General features: G+C 49.4%; 8 protein-coding genes across 8 annotated transcripts, besides 1 other annotated feature; 4 read left to right on the top strand and 4 right to left on the bottom strand.

Annotated features, from left to right (window-relative positions):
* Window positions 1-24: 24 nt before the first annotated feature.
* On the top strand, window positions 25-2,003 carry FPSE_00921 (uncharacterized protein; the record flags this gene model as incomplete). Its single annotated transcript, XM_009254041.1, has 3 exons — window positions 25-215; window positions 270-1,409; window positions 1,469-2,003. The coding sequence occupies 3 exons, from the start codon at window positions 25-27 to the stop codon at window positions 2,001-2,003; spliced, it is 1,866 nt and encodes a 621-aa protein (XP_009252316.1).
* Window positions 2,004-2,437: 434 nt separating this feature from the next.
* On the top strand, window positions 2,438-2,974 carry FPSE_00920 (uncharacterized protein; the record flags this gene model as incomplete). The annotated part of the gene is made up of 1 exon (XM_009254040.1): window positions 2,438-2,974. The coding sequence occupies one exon, from the start codon at window positions 2,438-2,440 to the stop codon at window positions 2,972-2,974; it is 537 nt and encodes a 178-aa protein (XP_009252315.1).
* A 464-nt stretch (window positions 2,975-3,438) lies between these two features.
* FPSE_00919 (uncharacterized protein) lies at window positions 3,439-5,543 on the bottom strand (the record flags this gene model as incomplete). The annotated part of the gene is made up of 2 exons (XM_009254039.1): window positions 3,439-5,442; window positions 5,517-5,543. 2 exons carry the CDS (start codon window positions 5,541-5,543, stop codon window positions 3,439-3,441), a joined length of 2,031 nt encoding a protein of 676 aa, XP_009252314.1.
* A 1,666-nt stretch (window positions 5,544-7,209) lies between these two features.
* FPSE_00918 (uncharacterized protein) lies at window positions 7,210-7,941 on the top strand (the record flags this gene model as incomplete). Its single annotated transcript, XM_009254038.1, has 1 exon — window positions 7,210-7,941. One exon carries the CDS (start codon window positions 7,210-7,212, stop codon window positions 7,939-7,941), a length of 732 nt encoding a protein of 243 aa, XP_009252313.1.
* A 1,557-nt stretch (window positions 7,942-9,498) lies between these two features.
* Window positions 9,499-12,015, bottom strand: FPSE_00917 (uncharacterized protein; the record flags this gene model as incomplete). The annotated part of the gene is made up of 1 exon (XM_009254037.1): window positions 9,499-12,015. The coding sequence occupies one exon, from the start codon at window positions 12,013-12,015 to the stop codon at window positions 9,499-9,501; it is 2,517 nt and encodes an 838-aa protein (XP_009252312.1).
* An 883-nt stretch (window positions 12,016-12,898) lies between these two features.
* Window positions 12,899-12,950: a repeat region.
* Window positions 12,951-17,275: 4,325 nt separating this feature from the next.
* FPSE_00916 (uncharacterized protein) lies at window positions 17,276-18,733 on the bottom strand (the record flags this gene model as incomplete). The annotated part of the gene is made up of 3 exons (XM_009254036.1): window positions 17,276-17,628; window positions 17,680-18,576; window positions 18,703-18,733. 3 exons carry the CDS (start codon window positions 18,731-18,733, stop codon window positions 17,276-17,278), a joined length of 1,281 nt encoding a protein of 426 aa, XP_009252311.1.
* Window positions 18,734-19,797: 1,064 nt separating this feature from the next.
* FPSE_00915 (uncharacterized protein) lies at window positions 19,798-20,426 on the top strand (the record flags this gene model as incomplete). The annotated part of the gene is made up of 2 exons (XM_009254035.1): window positions 19,798-19,840; window positions 19,954-20,426. The coding sequence occupies 2 exons, from the start codon at window positions 19,798-19,800 to the stop codon at window positions 20,424-20,426; spliced, it is 516 nt and encodes a 171-aa protein (XP_009252310.1).
* A 393-nt stretch (window positions 20,427-20,819) lies between these two features.
* Window positions 20,820-22,674, bottom strand: FPSE_00914 (uncharacterized protein; the record flags this gene model as incomplete). Its single annotated transcript, XM_009254034.1, has 3 exons — window positions 20,820-21,380; window positions 21,439-22,368; window positions 22,420-22,674. The coding sequence occupies 3 exons, from the start codon at window positions 22,672-22,674 to the stop codon at window positions 20,820-20,822; spliced, it is 1,746 nt and encodes a 581-aa protein (XP_009252309.1).
* Between the last annotated feature and the right edge of the window lie 2,858 nt (window positions 22,675-25,532).

Genomic DNA, 25,532 nt, shown 5'->3' with positions numbered 1-25,532 from the left:
CCCCCCCCCAATCATAGCGCAACCATGGACATCACCAAATTCGTCGTCCAAGGCCGCGACCAGTCTCTCCTCTACGGGGATTACTCGACCTACCACAAGCACTGCACCAAGCGTGTGCAATCTTGTCGAAGGAAGCTTGGTATTTCGACTAAGAATCGCGGCAAGTTTCGCGACCATGACAAGGTCACGGCAGAGCAAATCGCCCAGAACCACGAGTAGGAACATTCTGACCACCTATTCAACCACAAACTGGCCTAACCATGGTTTAGATATGTCCATTTACTTCTCCTCGCATCCGAACGATCTTGGGCCCAGACCATGGCCATGAAGGCCAGTCGCGCCACCGACACCAGGGGAATCACGGGCCGAACTCGATCGCATATCACCTCACGTCTCGTCAAGGCCACTTCCGCTGCTGACAATCTTGTCGAAGCCCTCTCCCAAACCGACGTATCTGGCGCCTCTCAAACCGATCTCCTCGAGGCCACAGCTTATGCTCGTCTTATCCGCGGTAGCTCTGGCTTCGAGAAGAAGAGTTGGGAAGCGAGCTTGCAAAATTATGCGGTGGCACGTGTCATTTACAGTGCGCTTGCCTCTGCCACAACTGGTGATCTCTACAAGGACCTGCTTACCGAAACTATCGACCCATCTATTCGATATGCCGCCTACCAACTCAAGACGCCCCGAACTGTCCCGATTCCTATTATCGCCCGAAAGGCCTTCCCTCAGTCTGACGCCTTCCTCGTCGACCAGATCAACGACATCGATCCCACTATTCTTAAATCGGACGAAGCAAAGGCAAAGGACGGAATTGCTAGCGCCGAGGGCGCACCCAAGACTTTGACATGGAGGTCTCGAGAGGTCAACATCGAGGATGCGCAGATTGCGATGGCTTGGGGTGCTGTACTGGCGGCCAAGGAACGACTGGCTGCTAATCTCGCCGAACCTAAAGGACGAGGACCTTATGAGCTAGCTGGCGCTTACGACGAAATTCTTATGCTCAGCCAAGATGCTGTTGATGCTACCAAGCAAGCAATCGACGAGATGCGAGCCGAGGGCGTGGAACAGGGTGACGCTCGAATGCAGAGTTTGCAAATCACACGTACCGCTGTCAACTTCGAAACTATTAGCTGGAGAATCGGTCGTAGCAGAGTTCTGACAGGAGAGCATGACGGTGCACTTGATCAGTACGGTTCACCAAAGAAGGGGAAGGGGAAGGCAGCTCAGGAAGAAGCCAGGGAGAAGGACATCCCAACAGGAAAGAAACTGACCAAGCTCAAGGAAAAGGTCGCGCTCTACGATGGAATACTGCAGAACATCAAATCCATCACAGAGCTACCTGGTGTGGCCAATGATCAGGGACTGGCCGGGCAGATCGCCGCTTACGTCAAGTACTTCGAGGCTCTCAAGTAAGTCACAAGCCTTCAACCCGCTTCTCACTTTTACCATTTGTCTAACACTTTCTCAGGGCGCTAGCTATTGCTCGTTCGCATGCCACCGTTGGTAACCCCGCCGCTGCGCTCGCTCTTATCAGCCATGCCGATGGTCTTGTTGAAGAGTCTCAGTCCAACGTACCCGCGTCTGATGAATCATCAAACAAGACACCCCTGAACCTATCTGTCTCCGCCGAAGACGTTGAGTATCTTCAGAACCTCCTCAACGGCGAGCTCCAGCGTCACCGTGCCATTGTGCACGTTGAAAACCTTCGTAAAAAACATGGGCTGAGCACATCAGACGCCGTCAAGCGACCTCTTATCGAAACTCAGAGCCAGTATCCCTCTGGAGGCGTCAACCTGGATCACATCGTCGAGTTCCCTCCCAAGCTCTCCACGGTCCCCGTGAAGCCCATCTTCCTTGACGTGGCATGGAATTACATCGATTACGCTGGCAAGGCTTCTCCCAAGCAAGCCCCAACGGCTGCTAAGCCTGAGGCGCCCAAGACAGAGGAATCGTCAGCTCCTCAGCAAGCCAAGAGGGGTTGGTTTGGATTTGGAAGATCATAGTCAAATAAACTCGGCGAATCGAGATCGCAATGTTCTTAGCACGTTCTGCAGATATCCACTTTCAATTCTTCGGACAATGTCTTATAATAACCCTTGATCCATGCTCGTCGCCTAGTCTAATTCTACTCCATTCCTGTAAGAGACAAGGCCTTGGTTCCCAGTGTAGCTTTCTTCGTGACTGATACGATGTTGTTTGTTTACTGTCTCCAAACGATGTCCTTGCAGTGGTAACATCTAGCCTCATCCCGCAGCCCTCAGGTTGCAACTCAACTTTGACCTTGATGATAAGATGCTTGTCAAGCCTCTTCACCAAGCGGTCCAAGCTCACTGGCTTTTCTTAGCCTCGCTTTCTCTTTGATTCTGAGCTGACATTCATTTCTTCCTTTGTTGTTTTTTTGTGTTTCTGTTTACTTCAATACCTTCATTTGCACAAAATGGATCAGGGTTCAGCGTTGAACCCATCACCAGACGACGGGCAACTCGAGCCCTCAACCACAATGCATCCTTATCCAGCAACTGTAATCGCATTCATATTTATCCTCATCGTTGTGTCTCTATTCATCTCTATCCTGCGTCAGCTTCTTGAACGACGTCTGTCCCAGCGCCGCGGCTGGTTTCTCAACACCACATACCCACCACCTTCTCCAGCAGCATCTTCATCAGGCGGCAGTAGCAGGAGAAGCAAAAAGGTGAAAGAACAAAAGACTCGGCCTATATCCGAATGCGAGATTGAGTCTCGGCAGCTTCTGTTTTCAGATGCTGCTGATCGAGCTGAGCGAGGTTCGCTATACGATACTTTTCAGTTACCTGGTCCACACGCCTCCAAGTTAAAGCCCGCGCGATCAATGATGGAGTTGAACGGAGGAAGTCCGCTTGAAGGCGCGGAAGAGAAGGAAGGCCAGAAGAAGGCTAAAACAATCCACTGGCACGGTGTCAATAGACTTAATACTGCGTGGGGGTGGATGTCATGACACACTATCAACACTTTAATCTTTTCTTACTGTTTTTGGACATGCAATGCAACTTATATATCACCAACAAACCGAAATACCGAGAGACCCGCATTGTTTGCAACCTAAATCAAATGACATATCACTGGGAAACAATAGGCAACACATGGTAAACATTATTTGAGGGGGGATGTGTGATTAGTCTACCTAAGAAAGGCTAGTCGTGATGCATATATTCAACATGATCCCCCATTGCGTGACATCATCTCGAAAAAACAACCAAAGATATCATCTCTCAATAGAGGTTTTATAGCTCCAACGCCTGGTCCGCCAACCCTGAAACAAAATATCGGTAAAAAGTGTAAAAGCGGCTGGGCGGGATATGAATACAGTGAAATACATGGGGAGGTCGAGGTATCTGAGCCGCACAGATACCTGCTCCTGGGATATTGGAACAGAGTTTTTTATAACACAGATCAAGTCATTTAAGGCTTGGTCTCATCCTTCTTCTCGCCCTCCTGGGATTGCTCGGAAGTGGACTGCTCGCCGCTGTTGTCGTTGCGGGCCTTGTGCATCTTGTCGAAGAGGTTCAAGCTGGCAACCTGGAGCTCATCGGTCTTCTCCTTGATCTCGGCAGCGGTGGCGGTACCCTCGCCAGAGAGGTTCTTGGCGACAAACTCACGGAGAGTGGTGAGCTTCTCCTTGATGGAGTCAGCCTCGGTCTTGTCGAGCTTATCGGCATACTCGTTGAGAGCACGCTCAGTGTCGTTCAAGACGCTGTCGGCGCGGTTGGCAGCCTCGATGGCACCCTTACGCTCCTTATCAGCCTCAGCGTACTTCTCAGAGTCCTCAACCATCTGCTCGATCTCGCTCTCAGAGAGACCGGAACCAGAGGCAATGGTGATAGACTGGTCCTTGTTGGTGGACTTGTCCTTGGCGTGGACGTGGACGATAGAGTCAGCGTCAATGTCGAAGGTAACCTCGACCTGAGGGACACCACGGTGAGCAGGGGGGATGCCAACAAGCTGGAAGTTTCCGAGCATCTTGTTGTCCTTGACGAGCTCACGCTCACCCTGGTAGACCTTGATCTCGACAGCGGTCTGGAAGTCGGCGGCGGTGGAGAAGACCTGGGACTTCTTGGTGGGGATAGTAGTGTTACGGTTGATCAGACGGGTGAAGACACCACCGAGGGTCTCGATACCGAGGGACAGAGGAGTAACATCGAGGAGGAGAAGGTCCTTGACCTCACCAGAGAGGACAGCACCCTGGATAGCGGCACCGATGGCAACAGCCTCATCGGGGTTGACGGACTTGGCGGGGTCTCGGCCGAAAATGCCCTTGACGGACTCAGCGACCTTGGGCATACGGGTCATACCACCAACGAGGATAACCTCCTGGATCTCCTTAGCGGAGAGGCCAGCATCCTTAAGAGCCTTGCGGACAGGCTCGATGGTGCGGCTGATAAGAGGGTCGACCATCTTCTCAAGCTGAGCTCGGCTGAGCTTCATGTTGATGTGCTTGGGGCCAGAAGAGTCGGCAGTGATGAAGGGAAGGTTGATATCGGTGGAGAGAGAAGAAGAAAGCTCAATCTTGGCCTTCTCAGCAGCCTCGCGGATACGCTGGATAGCCATGCGGTCGCCAGACAGGTCAATGCCGGAAGTCTTCTTGAAGTCCTGGACAAGGTGTCGGACAAGGTGGATGTCGAAATCTTCACCACCGAGATGGGTGTCACCGTTGGTGGACTTGACCTCGAAAACACCGTTCTGGATTTCAAGAATAGAGATATCGAAGGTACCACCACCAAGATCGTAGACGGCGACAATGCTGTCAGCCTCCTTCTCAAGACCGTAGGCAAGAGCGGCGGCGGTAGGCTCGTTGACGACACGGAGGACGTTGAGGCCGGCAATTTGACCAGCGTCCTTGGTGCTCTGTCGCTGAGAGTCGTTGAAGTAGGCGGGGACGGTGACGACAGCGTTCTTGATGGGCTTAGAGAGGTAGGCCTCGGCGGTCTCCTTCATCTTGTTGAGGACGAAACCACCGATCTGAGAGGGGGAGTAGTTCTGGCCACGGGCAGCGACCCAGGCGTCGCCGTTGGTGTGCTGAACAATCTTGTAAGGAACCTCCTTGATATCGCGCTGGACCTCAGCATCCTTGAACTTTCGTCCTATTAATCGCTTGGTAGCGAAGAGGGTGTTCTCTGGGTTAACGACGGCCTGACGCTTGGCAGCGACACCGACGAGTCGCTCACCATCCTCGGCAAAAGCAACGACTGAGGGGGTAGTTCGGGCACCTTCAGCGTTCTCAATGATGCGAGGAACCTTGCCCTCCATGATGGCGACGGCAGAGTTGGTGGTACCAAGATCGATACCGATCACGGCACCCTGGACCTTGCCATCGGACTCAGTGGACTCATAACGAGCGAACCTGGAGGCCAGAGGAGATCGGGTGAAGGCAGCCGATCGAGCGGCAAGAGGGGAAGCTCGGGGAAGCTAGAAAAAAAGTCAGTACATTGCGGAACGAAGGGCGATATTTGATTATATCGCAGTGTAGCGGGGTTACTTACAGCCCTCGACAAACGCGAAGCCAACATCTTGATTATTGAAATATGGGTATAGAGTACAGGAAAAGAAAAAGGATGAAGGCGCGAGTCGGAGAGTAGTTGGGGGGATGTGGTATTTTACAGGATTGAGTATGAATGGAGATGATGGAATCAAGCGGAACGAATTTTTTACCTCGAGAAAAGCTCTTTCCCCAGTCAGTCATAGAAGCCGAAGGAAAGAGGCAAGCACTGTGGCGTCTCCACACCGGCTAGGTTCGGACCATGGTTGTTCCCCCAGGACCCACCCCGAAGTTACCTGAAGACTCTGGCAAACTCGAGGCCGGAAGGTCTACCGGCAACGGCGATATTGAAAAATTGTGGGAGACAGATATAAGTAATGACTATGAACTGCGAACATAATGCAATTGGCTTTGATGCTATCCTAAAGTTCGTTCCAAGCCTTCAATTGATCCCGTCAGTTGGCCATAAAACAACAGTCCGGTTGCACGTCCGATTCTGCGGAGCCAATGGAGACCAGCAATCGCCGGACGCGGCGCAAAGACCCGCGCTGAACGCTAGGCATTAAGAAGTGCTCATTCTGCCATTCCCCAGAAATGGTTGCGAAAAAGCTTTGCCGCACGTGATGATGAGCTTCGGGTTTACCGGAAAACTCACGGCTTTGATTCGGGCATGCGAGATACCTAGCAATCTACCTGTCATGGCGATGAAAGGTGCATACGGCTTGATATATCCTATCCACCAGGTCAATCTGTCTAGTTTTGCAACGATTAAATGGTCGGTGCTACTAGTAACAGCTACCGGGCACAGTCTACCTTAGGTAGTTTAGCTGTACTGAAACCATGACGGCATAGACGGCGTGCCTACGTTGTTATGTGCTTACAAGTTATCGACACAGCAACTACCTACCTATGAGTAGCAGGCAGATATGATGTACAGTCTCTCTCAACATCATGAACCCGGTGTAGGCCCTGCAAGATCTTAGTTGTTCTTCAGGTATGTATTCCGCAACACGAGTTGAAGTAGTAATAGTTTGATGGACTACATAGCGCAGGGTTTTATTTGACATCCAATCTACAAACCTAGTGGTGTTCAGTATCATGAGAAATACTTTATTTTGTCGTTAAACAGTCGTCGACTTGAGCCACAAGTGGCGCGTATTATTCACCACCCCCACAAAATAACTCAAAGCCCATCATGATCTTGTCACTGTGCCAGTGTCCAGTGAACGTCCAGAACTGTGCCGTAGATAAACAAACTTCCATAGTAGGAAGGCGGGCTGTTGCAGACGGAAGCCGACATCAGACTCGAAGATAAGTTTGTTGTCGAAATAATGAGAGTATGATATGACAAATAAATCAATTAAAACTCAAAGACGAGTTTCTTAAAGAACTCGCGGTTCGGTAAAATTAGTTACCGTTGAACGCGCGCGAGTGCAAGGGCATGACGTTCAATTAGAAGAAAACGACGTGGCTGGGCTGCACTGGACTGTGTTAGGGGACGTGCAACACCGCGCAACTTTAATCAATTCGATGCCGAGATATCCCATCTACTTGACTCTGCAAACAAAATAGCCTCGTTATTGTTTTTGCCTCTGGTCTCATATTCTTAGAGAAACCACCATCGAATTTAGAGAGCTATCATTTATTACTTTTACGGCCACTCCTTGCTATGCGATAGACGCTCAAACACCGACAAAATGCCCGCCATCCCTCCATCAGCGACGATACCCTCAAACTCAGGGCATCACGGTCTCCTCGCAGCCCGCCAAAATGACGACTCAAGGACATCATTTACCGCCGTACCAACAGCCTACAAGAGTGCCGACACCTCGCTCCACCCCGGCGCCGTCGCAGGCATTGTCCTTGGCGCCGTAGCGGCCTTCCTCCTCCTACTATACATCATCTACATGCTTCTTCATCGTGGTCCCGTCGTAAGACCAATGGGCGACGGTGCTTCCACGGTGGCCTCTGGCTATCCCATGAGCACCGTCACAGGCGACACGTCCACATACCTAAGTTTCCGAACCAGAAGGGACCGCAGGCCGAAGAACAGATCCCGCAGCAGAGGCACATCCAGAGCGACATCCAGATCCAAGAGGACGCGGTCTCGTACAACGGTGCAGTCAAGGGACAGGAGCCGTAGAAGAGGATCGCCCCTTGTCAGCGAAAGCCAGGGCTCGCGCGTTATCGTCGATCCTCCTGCCCCACGCTTCGTCCAAGACTCAATGCTTTCATCCGACAACGAGATCGTTGTGGAAGAAGAGCACAGTGTTTCCACGCCCCCGCGGCGCTCGCGACGACGCAGCCAGGAGCGGTATCGTCGAGATCCCTTGATGGGTGACGGATACCGGTCATCGAGGGATTACTCGCCAAGAGACTATTCGCCGCCCAGGAGGGACAGCAGAAGAAGATATAGCCGCGATCGGTAGATGATGTGATATTGAGATCATGGAGAAGTACATATTTTATTTCTTGGGCTTGTTTGATTACGACTTTACGACACTATCTTAGACATTAATGCATAGAATGTGATGGGGGAACGATTCGCGATTCATGCATAACTCAGTATATAGCAAAATTGTTGTTTATCAAAATTATTTTTATCCTTCCACTCATATTGGACGATAGGCGACGAAGTAAGGGATCGGCTTCAAGTGATGGTAGGGCTACTAGAGCCTCGAACAGCAAACATAAGGGACGCAAAGACTAGGGCGAGGCTCTGATCCATCCAAACTTGATACGCACGACATTGTCCTCACCTTTACATTTGCCTCGTTTCTCAGAATGTCATTAGAGAAGCTCATCCCCCAAGCCCACCTCTAAAACGATCAGCATGTTAACCAGAAGGGCTTGCGAGACCTTTGCTTGGCGTGTCGTTGACTGGTAACTCTCTCAAGGCAGAACATACTCGATGGCAGAATTCAACGAAACATCACAGTTAGTGAAGCGATTCCTCGCTTCTACGTCCAGACCGCTGAGACAGTGTGTTTGTAGTGTTCTATTCTTAATACAGTCCTCGACAAGCTAAAGATATGGCTCCCAACCAGGACATTGAGCTTAGAAACGAGGCTCGCCAGACACTGTAATCTCTCGACAAGTCCGCTTTGCTAGAAAAGATTCAGTTTAATATTTTCACCCCAGGATCTTTAGAAATGGAGGAGTCTTATCGATCAGACACCAAATGCCTTATAGGAGCACAAAACCCTTCTCTCATTTGGAAATGAAGGCTCCTTAACACACTAGCGATGGGCCATATCATGCTTTTCATCCACATACTAGTCATCCCTCCTCGGAGTTCTTGAATCGTTAACTCATCATTTTCAAAGGTACTGACACTTTTGTTATTGATGTTGATCAGACAGAACTCGACGGGCCTGGCCTCATCCAGTCGTGTAAGAGGAATGAAAGACTGGCGGCCCGCAACAGATGACAAATGACATGATCCTTCCTGGACGAGTGCTGTGGTTAATCTGGGCTCTTGGAGAACCATTGAAAGATAGAGTTACTTTCTTGGGAGTCGCTTACGTTTTTAACTACAAAGGAATCATTGTGCAAGCGATCACATCAATATGACCGCATCGAGAATTGTTCAAGTTGTCATAACAATGTCAAGAAGCTTGAGCATGGGATCAAACTCATGAAACACTTCACTTTACTGGTTTGTATGGGATATCCAGAGTGCTTTGGAAAGTAATAATATTAGACTGATCTCTTCAACAAAGAGACTACTATGGTTCGTATAGCTTCCAACAGCCCATTCCCTTTTAAACCTATACGTGGATATCATTCCCAGAGCATGGTCACATAACCAAAAATGCAGCGTGTTCCTTCTTAACCCAACCGCTCTATATGGTACAGGTATGACTCCGGGACCCAAAAACAAAAGAGACAATAGCAATGGAGTATCATTTAGACTAGACAAAAAAAATCGCATCAGACGCTCCTTGGTGGTCGTAAAAACAATAAGAGAAGGGGTATAATTTGGGCTAGGCCTTGAGTTGTAGCTTGGGTGGAATTGGAGGCAGCGCACATGTGGGTGGAGGCATGGGCGGAGGTACTTCGTTCAATTGAGGCATGCTTCGCCGAATCATCAGGTTCTTCCTGCCGGTATCCGGCACCAAACTAGGGTTGCTGGCGGATGTGGGAATGGGTGGAAGAGGGACTGTAGGCGGAGGAGCAGCTAGCGGTAGGGACTCTGGCGCCATAGGAGGAGGAAGATCGGTTGAGGCACTGTATTGAGACGCCCGGTCCGACATCACAGACTGCACGCTGGCTCGCCTCTGTGCCCGTACCTTTGCCGACATACTGTCGCTTTGTCTGTCACTGTAGGCATCAAGAGAAGTACGGCGACGAGCTGCCTCATCTGCCCCAATAAGGGACGATCGTGAGCGTGTCTTTTGTTCCAGGCTTGGTCGGGATGAGTTTGCCGGGTTTCGTGGAAAGGCTCCAGGGTTCTCGGATTTGCGCCGCTGACGGACGTCTGTGTGTCGGCGCGAGCTCGTCGGGCGGTTAGCTTCGACGACGGGTTCATCTATCGGTGCCAAACTTGATCGCCGCGAATGCATGTCGTAGGAGTAAGGGATTTGAGGCAAAGACGCCAGATCGTAACTTGTTGGCATAGTTGGCTGTGTTTCATCCCCGTGCCGCGTTACAGGTCGTTCATGCATTTCCTCCATCGGAGAAGGCTGATCAGCAACCATGGACAAAGGTCTCGCAACTGGTAAAGTCGTCGGAGGCGCTCTACGACCTAATGACCGTACCTCTAAGGGACCAGTCTGGGGCGCCATGCCAAATTCCTGGGCGATGTTCTTTGCAAAAGAATATCTGCGGTTCGATGTGTTTGGCACACTGAAATTAGGGGTTGGCGACTTTGGATCTTGAGCTCCGTAGCTGGACTGTGGTCTTATGTTGGCAGGACCTTGCAGTTCAACAAAAGGGCTGAGGACTTGCATTGATTGTCTTCTGTCCAAGATGGCTGCAGCGTTAGGTCTTGGCTTTGGCTCAGGTGAAAGGGGCGACGCCTCGAGGAATGTTTTGCTTTCTCCAGTTACCGGGAACTTATCGACAACTGGCGATGATTCTGGAGAGGACCCAGCCGATGTTACTACTGTTCGTTGGCCAGATGATATGAACGATAGGCGGTGTGAGTTCTCGCGTAAGTTATCCAACTGCCTGCCATCATGGGATACGAAGCTGTTGGTCGTAGAGATGTCATCCAACGGTTGATCGGCTACAGGCTCATGCTCGGTAACATTTGCGATGGAGTGGCTGGTGTCGGCTCTGCCTTGCAATGGTAGAAATCGGGGACTTGGAATGCTTTCAGGACTTTGAGGGCTCTGAGAGTTCTGTGTCGCTATACGTGACAGACGGTTTGGGTCTCTCACTATCAAGGTCCTTTGGCTGGGCCTCTCCCTCAGGGGTGCAGCTTCGTCCTCAGCCTTAGGCTTGCCTGTCTCAGTGAGCGTCTTCTTTCCACCCAAAGTCTCGATTGTGCGACGCAATGTTGCAATCCAACCTTCCATGTCTACAGCAGACTCAAATACCATGAGAAGGCTGGAGGCATGGCGCCGTTCTGTGGCTCGAAAGTTCCAACGTGAGAACAGAGATCGTGATTCGGCATTTGGTGTTCCGTCAGGTTCGGCAGCTGATGAGATTTGAACCACCCAGTGGCGGCCGGGGATAACGTCGCTAGCAAATGCCGCAGAGTCTTTAGTAAGGTGCAATATCCTTTCGGGCAACCGGTCAAAAGGGCCTTCAGCTGCATATTGTAGCAAATACCCAGCTGTCACTAGAACATAAATCTTGTTGGTCCATTCAAACTTTGGCGCAGGCCCGGATGTGTTACGGCGGTGCTTTTTTTTGAACTTGGTCTTCTCGGCAGGGCTAACTTCCCCTTCCGGTACTTCTGCGGCATCATCGCGCGTGGTGCTGGTCCGTCGCTCGTGCATACGTAGAATGACCTCGGGAGCCAGAGAGGTGGCTGGGAGTGTTATATGTTTTGTGGCTTGAGGAAATGCTTTGAATAGAGGAGGAGCATGCCAGCTCGAAAGTGGTCCTCGCGTCACCTTCGCTGGACTCTGAATCCTTGATATGCCAGCTGATCGCGGCTGAGCATGGGCAGATGGGCTTTGCTGACTCTCATACATCGTAGAGAGAATGCGCGGGCTAAGAGGTGACGTGGGCATATCATGAGACGTGACATCAAGCTGGGACGAGAAATAAGGGTTCGAGTCGGCGAGGGATGTGCGACTGCCGAAAGTACCATTAGATGTGGGCGTCTCAGGGATCGTCAAGTCCTTCGGTGTTTTGGATCGACTGAACAAGCTCCTTAGGCCCAATCTCGATTCTCTTCTGCTTGCCTTTTCAGCCTTTAGAGGCACGCGATTCTCTTCGGCTGCCATCGTATCAATATTCGGCGGGCGACTTCTTCGTAATGGGGCATGATGACTCTGAAGCGCTTCGAAAGTGCCGCTATTAGGCACGATTGATTCTCTATTAACCATGGCGGCAAGCTGTAAGATTCTCCAATATTAGAAAGTCGGTGCAGCCTTGGAGTCAGCAAAACGAACGGTGGGCGTCGTCGTGAAGAGCGTCGGCTGGGTATTATGCGCAGGCCAGAGCGGCATAGGTAGGGTTCCGTGCTGCTTGAATGCAAACCGGTAACGCGAACTCCTCCGTATAACCAGACTTGGGGTGATCCTGGGACAAAGTCTCGTTTAAGAAATACGCGGCATGTATTCGTGCATTCAAAAGGTGTAACGTAGACTAGAGCTGACCAGTAGGCGAGATGTGAATGAGATGCGGGTTCCCGTCTTGGTGCTGTAGATCGCAGCTCAAATCAAAAGGTTCCGTGATGATATTGCGCAGAAATCAACTTGATAGGGTAATAGGCCCGGCGATGACTTGTTACCCAGAACGGAAAGTAAAGATACCAACAGTGCGGTGGTGGCAAAAGCAGAGCGACGACTGGAAGAGTGAGCGACTCGGGTCAATAAAACGAAGACCGTGTGGTGAGTGAGCGAGACTGGTAAAGAGCGAAGCGAGCGAGAGTCGAGGCAAGCTGAGCCAAGGATATACAAACAAGAAAAGAATACAGAGTAATAGACAACAAAGAGGTTCCGTATATGGAAGAGCAGAGACGAGGAGGAGAAGGGCTGTCTACAAAACAAAATGGGAGGGGGTGGGAGGAAACTTGTAAGCCAACGAGACTCAAGACTGCAGGTGCAATTGCAGTACCGTCCATACCTACCACATCTGGGTGTACTGTGTGCTTTGCACGTATTGGGGAGGGCGCTGCCTTACGAGTTTATGTTATGGGGGATCAATGGGTAAGCCATCGGCTACCTTGAACTAATGGAACCCACCCACCTCAGGCACGAGCGATGCAAGGGAGGGAGGGCAGGAGCCAGGAGGGGAAGTGAAGCGAAGGGAAAGGGAGTCTAGGAGTCCAGGGGAGGGGTTGTAAACAACCTAGGCAGGATTAAGAAACGGAGAAGGAGGACAAGACGATAAACTTTTCCTATTCGGGTATGCTCAAAGGGAAACATTCAAACTTGATCATCTCAAGCCTCCCTCGATTCAATTATTGCGATGTATCATCTGAATAGCTCAGATCATATTTTGTGTATTACATCACTTTACATGGAAGAAAAGCGCACACACTCTCGAATATAGAAGCACGCAATGCTAATGGGCCTAGCAATGCAGGTACAAAAAGATCGCACAATCGCCCACCTCTAAAGCAAGTGAGAGCGCGTTATGGGCGGGAGGACATGCATCAGCAGTGTGGGAACTGTTCTTGAGGAGGAATAGCAACAGGGACAAAGACCACTCAGCGAGGCGAGCTGGGGAGACAACACGGGGGCAGGGGCAGGGGTCAAGGCAGGGAGGGCCCCTGTCGGTCTTCAAAAACGGCCACCAGGGTTTATAAACGCTAGTCATCGGTTAGTCGACAGCTCTGGCAGCCCGAATTGCTCCTTGAGACACGACATTTAATATTGGTGATGAACCTACGGATACGGAGCCGGGATAGTACCGTCTACAAGTCGGTTGGTCAGTCTACCAACAGGTGTTATTTCTCCTTGGGGTATCGTTGATGATCATTCTCTACCAAAGCCCAGGGAGGGTCCGAGAGAGCGGGACACAGTTACTGTAGGTGTACAGAAGAAGAAAGAGTTCCAGTTGTGAGACTCGGTGCTCAGACCCTATTCAACGGTCTGGGCCGTTGGACTGTGGACATTCTTGGTAAGAGCGCGGTTTGCATACGTGTGTTACTCCAGATAAAACCCAAAATACATGCAACATCTGGTATTAGGAAACAAGTGGGCGGGCGAATGGGGAATAATCGACACACGATCCGCACATACTCGGATTTGAAGACGTGCGATGTGACTATGCCCCGTACCGTGCGTGTCTTGAACGGCCGTTCGTTTACAGTCGAAGAATTAATCGGGTTTGCGGGCACAACAGGACTCAAGAGTCATACTCAGAGAATTGACTGGAGAACGTCTATTTTTCCTCAAATGATGGCCAAGGCTTGGGCAAGACATGATTGGGTTTGGATTGCTGGCAGGGCAGGGACGGCTATTAATAAAAATTAATGGGTTAACTTTACAGATAGATGACTGGAGTAATAACAGATCTGATATTAACGACCATGTATCCTTACTTGGATATATATTGATTGACAGATGATCCAATAGCGAGAGCTAGGACGTCGATTGTTAATTGAAATGTTTATTTGACTTGTTCACATCATCTCCCGAAAATTATGTGAGTTGTTCGATTGAAAGCATGCAAATCTTGGCACACTTGAGGGTACAAGGACTCTCCCCTCTCAACAAGGACCCCATCCAGGGACAAGGGCCCAAAAAAAGCCGCTGACTCGAAATGGGGAATACTACCACGGTGAGGGATTGGCCAGAGTTTGAGAAACTCTGATGAGCAATATCGTGCTCTTTTTTTTTTTTACTCTCTGTATCCCTGTCTCTTGTCTCTCATCCCTCATGTGACTTTTTCGTTCGCAGTTCGGCAACTGTCGCTGCTACCTAACCAACAGGTCTCATCTCTCGTCCCTCGGTAGAAACGGTGGCTCTGCCATTACCTACTCGTACCGCGGGCTGCAATAGCCGATCACGATTATTCCCAGTGCGCTGATCTTTTCTTAACAAGTGGATTGATTGCCGGGTTTTGCTTATTCTTGCTACCCGGAACACACTGAACTGACAGATAGATTGCAGCCAAGAGTATTTATCTCCACGGAAAGCAATGTACGATGTAAAGTGCTGAAGAAGCCGGCACATGGACAGGTAGTGGTTGTCCGGCTGTTCCAGATCGAGTGGCCCGGGCTCTTGTCGCTGCCAGACCATTGTCTCACAATGACATTTCTTGCAGGTCAAAACGCCCGAATAACTGCTTGCCAGCCCGTAAATGCTACAGGGGTCGCTTTCAATTAGCACGGATCGCTATGGTTGTTTGTTTCGGGTCTGGGAGGGCCTCAACCCCTTGTAACAGATTTTTTCTATCAGTCTGTCTGTGGACTACATATCTGTTGATGTGCCTCGCAAGATACTCCTCAGAGTAGGTGTCTGTCTACTGGTTGGTGTACGTTGAACGAACACAGTTGAATCCTCGGGTCTCGCACGTGAGGAATAGTTGGTGCAGTCGGTTACTCAACGCATAAAAAGCCAAATGCATGTAATTAACTCTTGACCATTACAGTGATGGGGTTTAAGCGAACTTCGCCTTCACCGACCATTCCTTTGCGTTGCACTGCAGCTTGAGTCCATTTATTCAGCGGCCGTCCAACCCCATTCTGTACGGGCTTGTAATATCGCGCTGATGAATGCGTGTAAGAAAGCAGCCTGCAGACAGAAGCTAAAGCACAGGTACGGTCATGATCTTTGCGGTTCCGCCCATAGCTTAGCTAGTCACTTCTCTGGGTAAAATAAAATATGCTCTTTTTAATTCTTGTTGGCTTGAATGTTTTGTCAGCAAAAAAAGAAAATCAATAATCAGCCCCATAGGTAGTCGTCATCAGTTCTCGTCCGCAGTTCGGCACATCATTATGAATGGGTATTATTAACATGGGTCCCCAATCGATCGGAAGAGGATGTGACTGATGCTAACGTTAGTTACGAAATATTTATGTTTTTCACGATGCCCGCAGGATTACACAAGGCGCTAACCAATTGGCAGAAATAAAAGCTGATTCCACTCACGTCAAGCTTCATGCACGAGCTCCGATAATAACTGGGGATCCGGAAAGCAAATTCAATGCGTCTTGTTTTTTCTCTGTCTCTTGTCTTGTTCCTGCAGTAGTGTGGGCTTGACTAACCTCAATATCGTCTGGTGTTTGCGCCAGTTTGGAGCCAATCATGCTTAGCTTCATGTCGAGGTAAACGACAGCTAAGGAATTGACTAAGACATTCGTTAATTAAGGTCTTTGCATCCTTCATCAGTGCAGTCATGGCCATAACTCTCCCTGCTTTTGACGGCCCGAGCCAACTCGCATGAGGCCACCTGATGTCTCAAATAAAACCTACCAGCCAGTTAATTATTCTGCATGCAGTAAGCTTGAACCGAGATCCATTCATCTCTGTGGTAATACGGATACAATTAGCTTAGCAACTTTCCAGCCTTTTTGAGTTCAAAAGAACGGGTCTCGTTTGTTGCTTTAATCTTTAGTGCCGGATAGCACGGTAGTTGAAGTCAATATTAGTCCCAATAACGCCAAGGTCGTGTCCTTTTTGCTGTTAGCACAGGCCGCAGCAGTTACCGCCAGGCTGGCTGGGCTACTGGGCTACTGGGCTAAATCAAACCTAACGGTGGAAAACAAGGACGATTCGAAGCGGAATGTTACCTTGAAGGTGAGATCCATGGATCCCTTGCCGATCTACCTGCTATGGTTTATAACAGGCTGCAAATATACCGGCCAGCTGAGCAAGGCGAGATGAAGATAACCCAAAATGTCTTAGTTTTTTTTAAAGCAAACAAAACAGGTGATGCCAACAGTCATCTTGTTAAATTTGGCTGTCAACGTCTACACGATGAGCGGGATACTGAGTATAGTTAGTGAGTCGCCCATTCATACTTCTCTTAGAGTTTAAAGTGTATTAGCATCTGCACATGACGTGAAACCGCCAAAGGTGACAGACAGAACCATGTGTCTTGCAGTGGAAGTTAAACGTGACCAACCCCTGTATTCTCTTTTCCCTTTCCTCCTTCCTACCTAGGTATATTACTCATTACCTATTCTGTATTACCTGAACTTTCTTCTTTTCCAGACTTGCTTGATTGCCTATCTACCGCCATGTGCGCCCAAGTTCAAACTTCTTTTCTTCTCCTTCCAATAGCGCTCGTCGTCGGCGCCGTCATGTTTCAGTATAATGAATGCCCCTAGATATCTGGGCGTTGAGCCCCGGCTAGGCAGAACTGGGGGTCACTGGTCTGTGATCCCGTTTTTCGTATTGTTCTGTAGTACGTACCAGGACTTGGTTGAAACACGTCGATGAGTCGCTGCAGAGAGATGGTCTGATTATGATCCAACATCGGGACGATGGGATACAACGTTGTGATGTAGAATAGCATTGAGTTCTGTCTCAAACATACTAAGAACTTGTCACATATCGATACAGGTCATGTTCAGCAAATGCAGATTCGGTCTTGGCAAAATCCATTCATGGTCACATTATCCTATCAAACTTTTCTACTTGCTGCACATGTTAGGTCCTAATGTTGCGTTTCCAGCGAATCAAAACACCATTAAACTTTGAACTTTCGAGGATCCAACTTCTCAACATCCGCACTCTTGGCAACTCCATCAAACACATACTCAGACATGAGCTTGCCCGTGCCAGGGCCGTTTTGGATGCCCCAGCACGTGTGACCTGCGGCAACAAATAGGCCAGGGACGCTCGTCCTGCCGATCAGAGGGCCGCTCTCCTGTCCAAACCGTATATGTCGTGGGAGGTAACATGCTTGCTTGGCTTTGACAGGCGCGGCGGCCAAGACGGAACTGAATGTGCTGATGTAGGAGATTATGTCGTCGCATTGAGCTTCGTCACATTCTACCTGGTCTGCTGTGTCGGGGAGTGGCACATTGGTATCTGGCTCACCTATGGAATGTCAGAACTGCTGCATCAATAACGTCATTTGTATATACTTACCACAGGCATAAGCCTCGTTGAATGGTCTGGCGTAGATTTCAGGATCAACATTGCCCCTGTGCCTCCTCTTCTGTCCCATCTTGGCACGATGCTCAGGGACAAAGTCTGCTGGGAGCTGGATATCTGTAAAGACTGCGTAGGGACTGAGGTTGACGTCGTAGACAACGCTGTGCGCTCTTAGACTCTCGATCCTGGTTCGGGGTATCACTCTGTTTGTCCACGGGCCTGCCGCCACGACGACATCTGTCACATTTTGGATGGTCTTTTTCTCATCCGTGTTGCGATCCAGGTACTCTATGCTCTCGACGCCAGTCTTTGAGGAATTAATCTTTATCACTTTTGCGTTGGTGTGTATTTGGGCACCGCCTTGCTGGGCCAGTCCGGCGATGGATGTCGTAAAGTGTAGTGGATGCACTTGTGATGTTTCCGTCTTGCCTGGCGCACCCATCTCAGACCAGCTCTCGATAATCTCACGGTCCACCCAGTCGAGATCCTTTGGCAAGTTGGCTGCTTTCAAAAGTTCTTTTGCTGCACCGTTTTGCTTGGGAAGCTTCTCCCATTCCTTCCCATCCTGACCGTGATTGGCGCTACCGTTAGTTTGAAGCGACTTGACTTTATCGCTTGAGACTACGGCTTCAAAGCTTCCACAGCCAAGTTGACGATAACCCCATTTTTGAGGGCCGTCATGTTCAGCGGCAAGCTCGGCATGCAACCGATATGAGAGAGGAACCAGGCAGTCCGGATATGCCCATAGTGCCAGAAGACCACCAGCCTTGCCTGATGCGCCGGCTGCCACAGTAGGGGCAGCTTCGAGAAGTGTGATGGTATGAAGTGCGCTGTTGAACTTGGGATGGCGGGTAAGATAGTAGGCTGTGGTGGAGCCAATAACACCACCTCCTGGAGGATTGTCAGCCTTGGTAGATTGTGCATGGGGAGTCTATCATGGTGAGGCTATCATGTCAAGTACAGGTGGTGATCATGACTCGAAATAACAAAGGATAATGTTAAGGCGGGGTGACTGACCGACGACGACGATATTCCTCCTGTCCTCCATAATGTGACACTCAAGTATAAAGCGATTGACTATAAGTTGAATTCGATATTCGGTAGCTAGAAGTGAGTGTGTATACTTGGCATGATAATCGCCGTCGCACTCTCAACGTTTTCTGGGCTGAGATGGGATGGAGTCAGATCGAGTCGAGGTGACGTACAGATGCGACGCCACTGCATGAACCGCCTCCACTGCCACTTTAGCTCTGCTTATCGATAAGAGATATTTACCCAGAGGTTGGAAATGGTAGTGACGCCCGAACCGGAGTTATTACCGAGCCGAGAGTTAGTTGATGGGATCTTCGGATGCAGTGTTGCACCGATGTAAAATAATTCCAAATACCATTGAGCTGCTGTTAATAACAAGGCCGATTGACTTTACGGTGATATGCTTCTGAGGCAGTTTGTACTGCAGTTTGTCGACCTACCTACTTACTACCTAAGTACTAATGTACTAACTGTACTGTACCTACCTACCTACGAAGATCAGTTGCTCTATGTCGTAATCTGTTTTCTAATTAGCGAGTTAGAGACTGCCAAGACATGACACTTTCAACCGCATTCTCTGTCATGAGCAAACAATCACGTATGAATTGTTAGTAGGAAACCTGCAGCTCGGTTAATACGAAAACTCGTCCAAATATTCCTCTGTATATATTCCCTCGGTACCGGCGGAATTCGAGACCCCGAATCACTCCACCTCTAATACGTCACCAAACCAAAAATGGAGTCAAGTGCCGAGGCTTGTACTGTAGCACTCTGTAGAAGGGGAGCACGGCAGCAGAAGCTCTTCCAATTCAATGCTATCAATTGCTCTCCAATACCTATCTTTGCTGAATCAACATGTCCCTGTCCCGGCCCCTGTCCATATCCATGTCCATGCCCATGTGGCGTGCTCCTCTTTGGTCCAGATTTGCCGTCAACAATTTGCAACCATCATCATCAAGTTCCAGCCTTATTAATAAATACTCTTGCACAACCATCCACTTTACTCGTTCCAGTTCCCCGCCATTTCCATCTCTCAACAATCAAAGACTTTACCACAGAAATTATACAACAACATCCAACATGGCCTCTGCTACTAGCTTTTACGACTTTAAGCCGCTTGACAGTATGTCCCTCTCTGCCCCTCCCCTCTCTGCCCATATAAATTCATACCCCGCCTTGAAACACACCACTTCATTCATGGCAAATAGACTCACTTAACTAACTCAATCCTCTCAGAGCGCGGCCAAGAGGTTCCCCTCGCCGACTACAAGGGCAAGGTCGTCCTCATCGTTAACACTGCCTCCAAGTGCGGCTTCACCCCTCAGTACGCCGGTCTTGAGAAGCTCTGGACCGACCTCAAGGGCAAGTACCCCGATGACTTTGTCATCCTCGGCTTCCCCTGCAACCAGTTCGGCGGCCAGGAGCCCGGCACCGACGATGACATCCAGGAGTTCTGTCAGCTCAACTACGGCGTGAGCTTCCCCATCATGCAAAAGACCGAGGTCAACGGTGACGGCACCAACCCCCTCTGGGTCTGGCTCAAGGACCAGCAGTCCGGTCTTCTCGGCCTCAAGCGCATCAAGTGGAACTTTGAGAAGTTCCTCGTCGGCCGTGATGGAAAGGTCAAGGGTCGATGGGCCAGCACCACCAAGCCTGAAAGCCTTGAGAAGCCTATTCTTGAGGCCCTTGCTGAGAAGCCTGCGGCTTAAGGATCATGATGAATGACGAAACAAGAAAAAGGCGTCTTTGTCAATCCCCACCAATCTAAAACGAGATACCCAGTTGGGGAGACGCAGAGGCGCAGTGTGTAATGAGAGGCTTCCAGACTCATGGAAAACAGCTAGATAAATTAATGCAATGATCGGTCACAATCTGATCAATATTTGATGGCATTCATATTCTGATGAGACTGTCGACCGACACTCGACACTTGACTTCTCAGCCATCTCTGTCCTAACTAGCCATAGACATGGTGTATATTAAATCTCAATTCTATCAACATGTGATGTTGGATGTCTCGTCGTAGAGACATTGATTCAACATAAACTTCCGCGGCTTACTTTAGACTTAAACCCAGCACCTAACCTCTCATTACCACAGCCCTACACAGTTTCGTAATAGTATCTTGTTCCAATATCATACTCCAACAAAACCTCAGCCTTCATCGTGTCGACCGAGACCACAACCTGCTGCCACATGTAAATCTCAAATGCCCCCGTCATAATAGCAGGCACAGTGACGGCACATCGATAGCTCCCATCGCCCTCGGGACTCAGGATCATGACGAGATTGCGTCCCGGTAGACGATAGAATCCACGAGTGTCGTCTGCGGGATTCCAGCTGACCACCATCCCCGGCCGCAGACGTTCTTTGAACGGGACGCCTACCATTTCGGGTCTTGCGTCACGGCTCGAAAGACCCTTGTTCTCAGCGCTGTACTTCTCTGTCTCAGCACTGGCCTTCTTAGAGTTCGCTTTCGGCTTGATACGATAAGAGTCGATATGAAGACGCCAGAACTTGGCTTGGAAGGCCGTCGCTTGTTCCAGCGTGACTCCTGGTGTCTTGAGGCATCGGGTGATGAATTCTGGGACCGGAAGGCGGAGAAGCTGCATCCCGTTCTCTTCAGGCGCGAGGTAAGAGGGAGAAACTGGCGGCGCACCAGACTATCGAGATATCTGTCAGTGACCATACATTATTCAAGCGAATTTGCTGGCAACTTACATTCTTCAGAATCCAGTCCTGTAGCAAGGCATGCGGCCAAGTACTCGGCTTCGCAGCATCATACTTCTGCACCTCCGCCTTGGGCATAGTGACTCTCAGCATCTCTCCGTATCTCAATGTGTTCTTGGAAGCGCCCACATCCAAGAAGCTCGGGTTTACACAAGCCACAACGACAGTCTTGCAGCTTCGCTCAGCCGCAGGGTCAAAAACGTGTTTGAGGACCCTTGTCAGAGCACTCTGTCTAAACGGTACATACGCCTTCTTCCCAGCTACGAGACCAGCCGGGTCGACGCTTGCTCTGCCACGGATACAGTCTTTGAGCACTGAAAGACTTGCATTGATCTCTCGCGACTCTTTTATGCGTTGAGTCGAGTGCTCCGTTACGTCTCGAGCCGCCTCAGACCCTGCAAGATCAACAAGATACAGGAGTCCATCATCGGACTGTGGCAGCTCGGGATTCTCCAGGCGGATCTTGCAAATAGCATGCGAGCGTGACGAAGAGTCGTTCTTCTGTGTTGGAGCAGTGCTTCGGAAAGAAGCGGCGTTGTTGATATGCTTGATCAGAGAGTCTGCGTCGGTGACAACAAACTCAGAAGCACCTGCAAGATGGGTGCTTCCAAAGGAGTCTTCGAGGATAGAGATGGGCTTTCGAGAGTTGAGAAGATCAAAGGCCGAGTTACCCGCAAGTTCGATGATAGAAACAGAAATGTTTCGTGTGCCAGGGATACCTTTGGAGAAAAAGGTCTCTGCTATGAGGCGCTCTAGACCGCTGACGGTGTGTGTTTTGCCTGAGCCAGTCTGGCCATAGGCAAACATGGTACTGACTCCGCCGCTCCAGGCCCATGGAACTAGAGGCTCGATGAGCTCTTGGTAGATGTCCTCAGTTGTGTTATCAGAGTTGAAAACTTTATCAACACGGTAGTTTGATGACTGGATCTAGTTAACATTTCTGAGTGAGTTGATGACATGCTATATACTCACAACCAGAGTAGGAGGACCCCTGACTGGTCTTCTCAGTTCGTGCAAGTCGACGGCACCTGGCAAGTTTTGCCGAGGGAAAACACCAATCAACTGCCCTTCTTCTTTCTCATCATCCATGATGGGCCTGATGCGAGTAGCTATGGTGATATCTGGGTTTGACTCTTCATCGCTTGGCTTGACCTTGATAGGCGCTGGCCTGAAGCGCTTCACCAGGTCATCAAAGCGCCGAGCATTGTCAAGAATGTATTGCTCCATGATTTGTGTGGTGATGACTATCGTGTGTGATATTGAATGACTTTTACTGTTGGCTAAAACCAATGTAACGGTTGAGGTGCCTCTTTTATAACGTCGTAAATGGTGGTGCCTAAACGATTTGATGCAGGAACAGTTGTGGCGCGCTAACCCAGCAACATCTTGATAGTACACGTGACTTGTAACATGTCAAATAAATGGAATATAAATATGTGAATTGTCAGTTTCGGTTGTCATGTTGAATTGAGTGGTGGAAATTGTCGTGCAACATCATATCCGTGTTTGTGGGACTGCGAGATGTCTTTGCAAGAGGATGGGTGACTTGTCCTGAACTCTTCAGATGTCACCAACATAAAGCTAGAAGTTTAATTTGTTACATATTTTTCTTTGACATGCATCTCATGACTTGTATAAATCACCTTAATAAACACCTATCACAGTACACATGTGTGATGGAAATAAGGACCAAGATAGTATCCCATCCACGAGAGGCAGCGTACCCTGTAGTATACCTGCACAGTCCCGAACGCCAAAAACCAGGCATCTACAATTCTATCTGTAATCGCGGGACAACTGTTTCAGATGCCTGGGAATATTGATCCAAACTCGCTGTGGTAAGGCTACTTACTTGTGTAATATCGTCTTCTTTAATATGCTGCCTAATTCCCCCTACATTGGCTTGAGAGTTCTAACGCCATCCGTGTTATCAATCAGGCACCAGTTTAACAAGAGATTAACCAAGTAAGCGATAACAAAATCATAAAGTCTTGGTCATTTCTCACGAGTTTGAGTTCCTATTAGTCAAATATGAGACTTTTTAGCGGTGAGTGCTTTCATGCCCTGACCTCATCAAAGAAATTTATAATTCTTTTGGTCATGAGACCCAGGCCTGGAGAGCGGTGTTGTGAATAATGACCGACGGTACGTTCAAGACGTATGCAGTCATACAGTCTGCTATTCATGCAGCTGTGAGCTGTAGAGAGCGGAGGCACCAGACTATGTCCGTCGACGAGGAATAAAGCACCGCGGCAAAGGACATCAAGACTTCAGTTCATATAGGCATACACATGTCAAACTATTCATGCGAAAAGGATATCTGGTCTTCTGGTGTAGTTTCGGACAACTTGAGTATTCACCTCCTCAGTATACCGCGCAAGAGCCTGAGTAGCTCGGTGACAGTCCAAGCAATTCTGAAGAGTTCGCCATGTTGAACTCACCGCCAATGCTCTTCCCGAATGTCCAAATCGCAAGCGGCGTCATACGAATGCAAACAAATCTTGTCATATAGTATTAGTCAATATTTCCCCACGCAGCGCAGTATATCATAATCCGAGACTTGAAAAGGCACAGAAGTTCTCTTAGAATAACACTGAAGTGCAACGTCGGAAGTATATGCGTTGCGTATCGTACGTAAGCGCAGTTCGCATGCAGATACCAGCTGATGACTCTGGAGACGGCTTGAATCCGATTGAAGCAATAATAAGACAACAACATCGAAATGGATTGCAGTGTTGAGAGTGCTGTGGGGTTTCAGGACCAAGACGCCTTGATCTACCCAGTTTTCAAGCCAGATAGTTGGCCGATATATCTGCAGTAAGCTCTTTCAACTACGCCGACGTGTTTCGATGAACATGTCAGCAACGGCCCGTTTCCACGAGGCTTCGACAGGGACACCAATCGCCATTCTAATAGCGAGCTTATTTTGTGACCTGGGGTTGCCGGAGTTCCCGATAACGTGTCATCCATGAACACGCCGTAGAAGAGATTGTATCAAGAAGGAAGGGCGACACCAAACAATAGGTGGCCAGTCATCTGTCCCTTTGGCAATGCTTATCGCCAACCTTGACACTTTACCCATGGTTGTTTGGCCACAAAAGATGGGGGTTCGTTGATAATCGATATCGAAAACTTGTCGAGCCCGATCAGCTTCTAGGCTAAATGCTTGTCGCTTGTCAGCCAAGGACCAGTCAATATGACACGCAGTCGTTGGTCGTGTGGTGGAAATTACCCTGCACCATTATTCATGGATTTGCCATTGGAGCTTTGGAAGAGATTGTTTCAACACAACATGACTATAACCCTGTACGACGACCAGAGATAAAAATATGGGAGCGCTTTGCAAGTAAGCATAGGATGTGATACTCGGGGACTACCTGAGTAAAGGCATCGCCTGTCAGGTTGTTTCGGTCCTTCTGTCGGCACCCTGAATGTAACAATACCATGTTCTCATCAGGCAGTCATAGCCAACTGGTATAACATCATGTATTCTTTAACAAGTAACGATCTTTGTTGGTGATGTGCAAATCTCTCGCTTTGCCTTGCTAACTGGCGAGCAAATATCGATCCGAGGTCATGAGCATTCAGTCGAGCTTGTCAAGTGAAGCTCATCATTGCCATGCATAGACAATCTAAGTTGTTGGTCCTTACCCTACATCACGAATACTTATCTCAGAGCTGTCACACGGCGACATCATCACCCGTGTCGTCATCTTGTGCTCGGTTGATTGTCTTGAGTGATTGGATATCTGGTCAAGCCACATTTTGGTCAGACTAGCGATCAAGCTATCAAGTGTCGATCACTGATCATCCATCGCGCACCGAGGGTGACCGACACCTGCTGCACCACAAAGTAGGTGCCCTATGCTCGGGTTGCGGAAGGCTTTCCGCCGTCAGATAAGTTAAACCTTTGCCTTGAATAACCACCACCACCACTGCCTGATGGTCTATTTCTTGCGTGCGAATCATAACGGTGGCTTCGCGCTTCCCCGGATTTCCAGAAGTCTGCATGCCACCCTCCACACCAAAGAACGGCCGCACACCAAGCGGTAAAGCAAGTGACGGGAGCCAAATAAATGCAGGTT

This window comes from Fusarium pseudograminearum, chromosome 3, assembly GCF_000303195.2.
Source record: "Fusarium pseudograminearum CS3096 chromosome 3, whole genome shotgun sequence".
Classification (NCBI taxonomy): Eukaryota; Fungi; Ascomycota; class Sordariomycetes; order Hypocreales; family Nectriaceae; genus Fusarium; species Fusarium pseudograminearum.
Note: the sequence above shows the minus strand (reverse complement) of the source record. Positions and strands in the feature narration are given on the sequence as shown.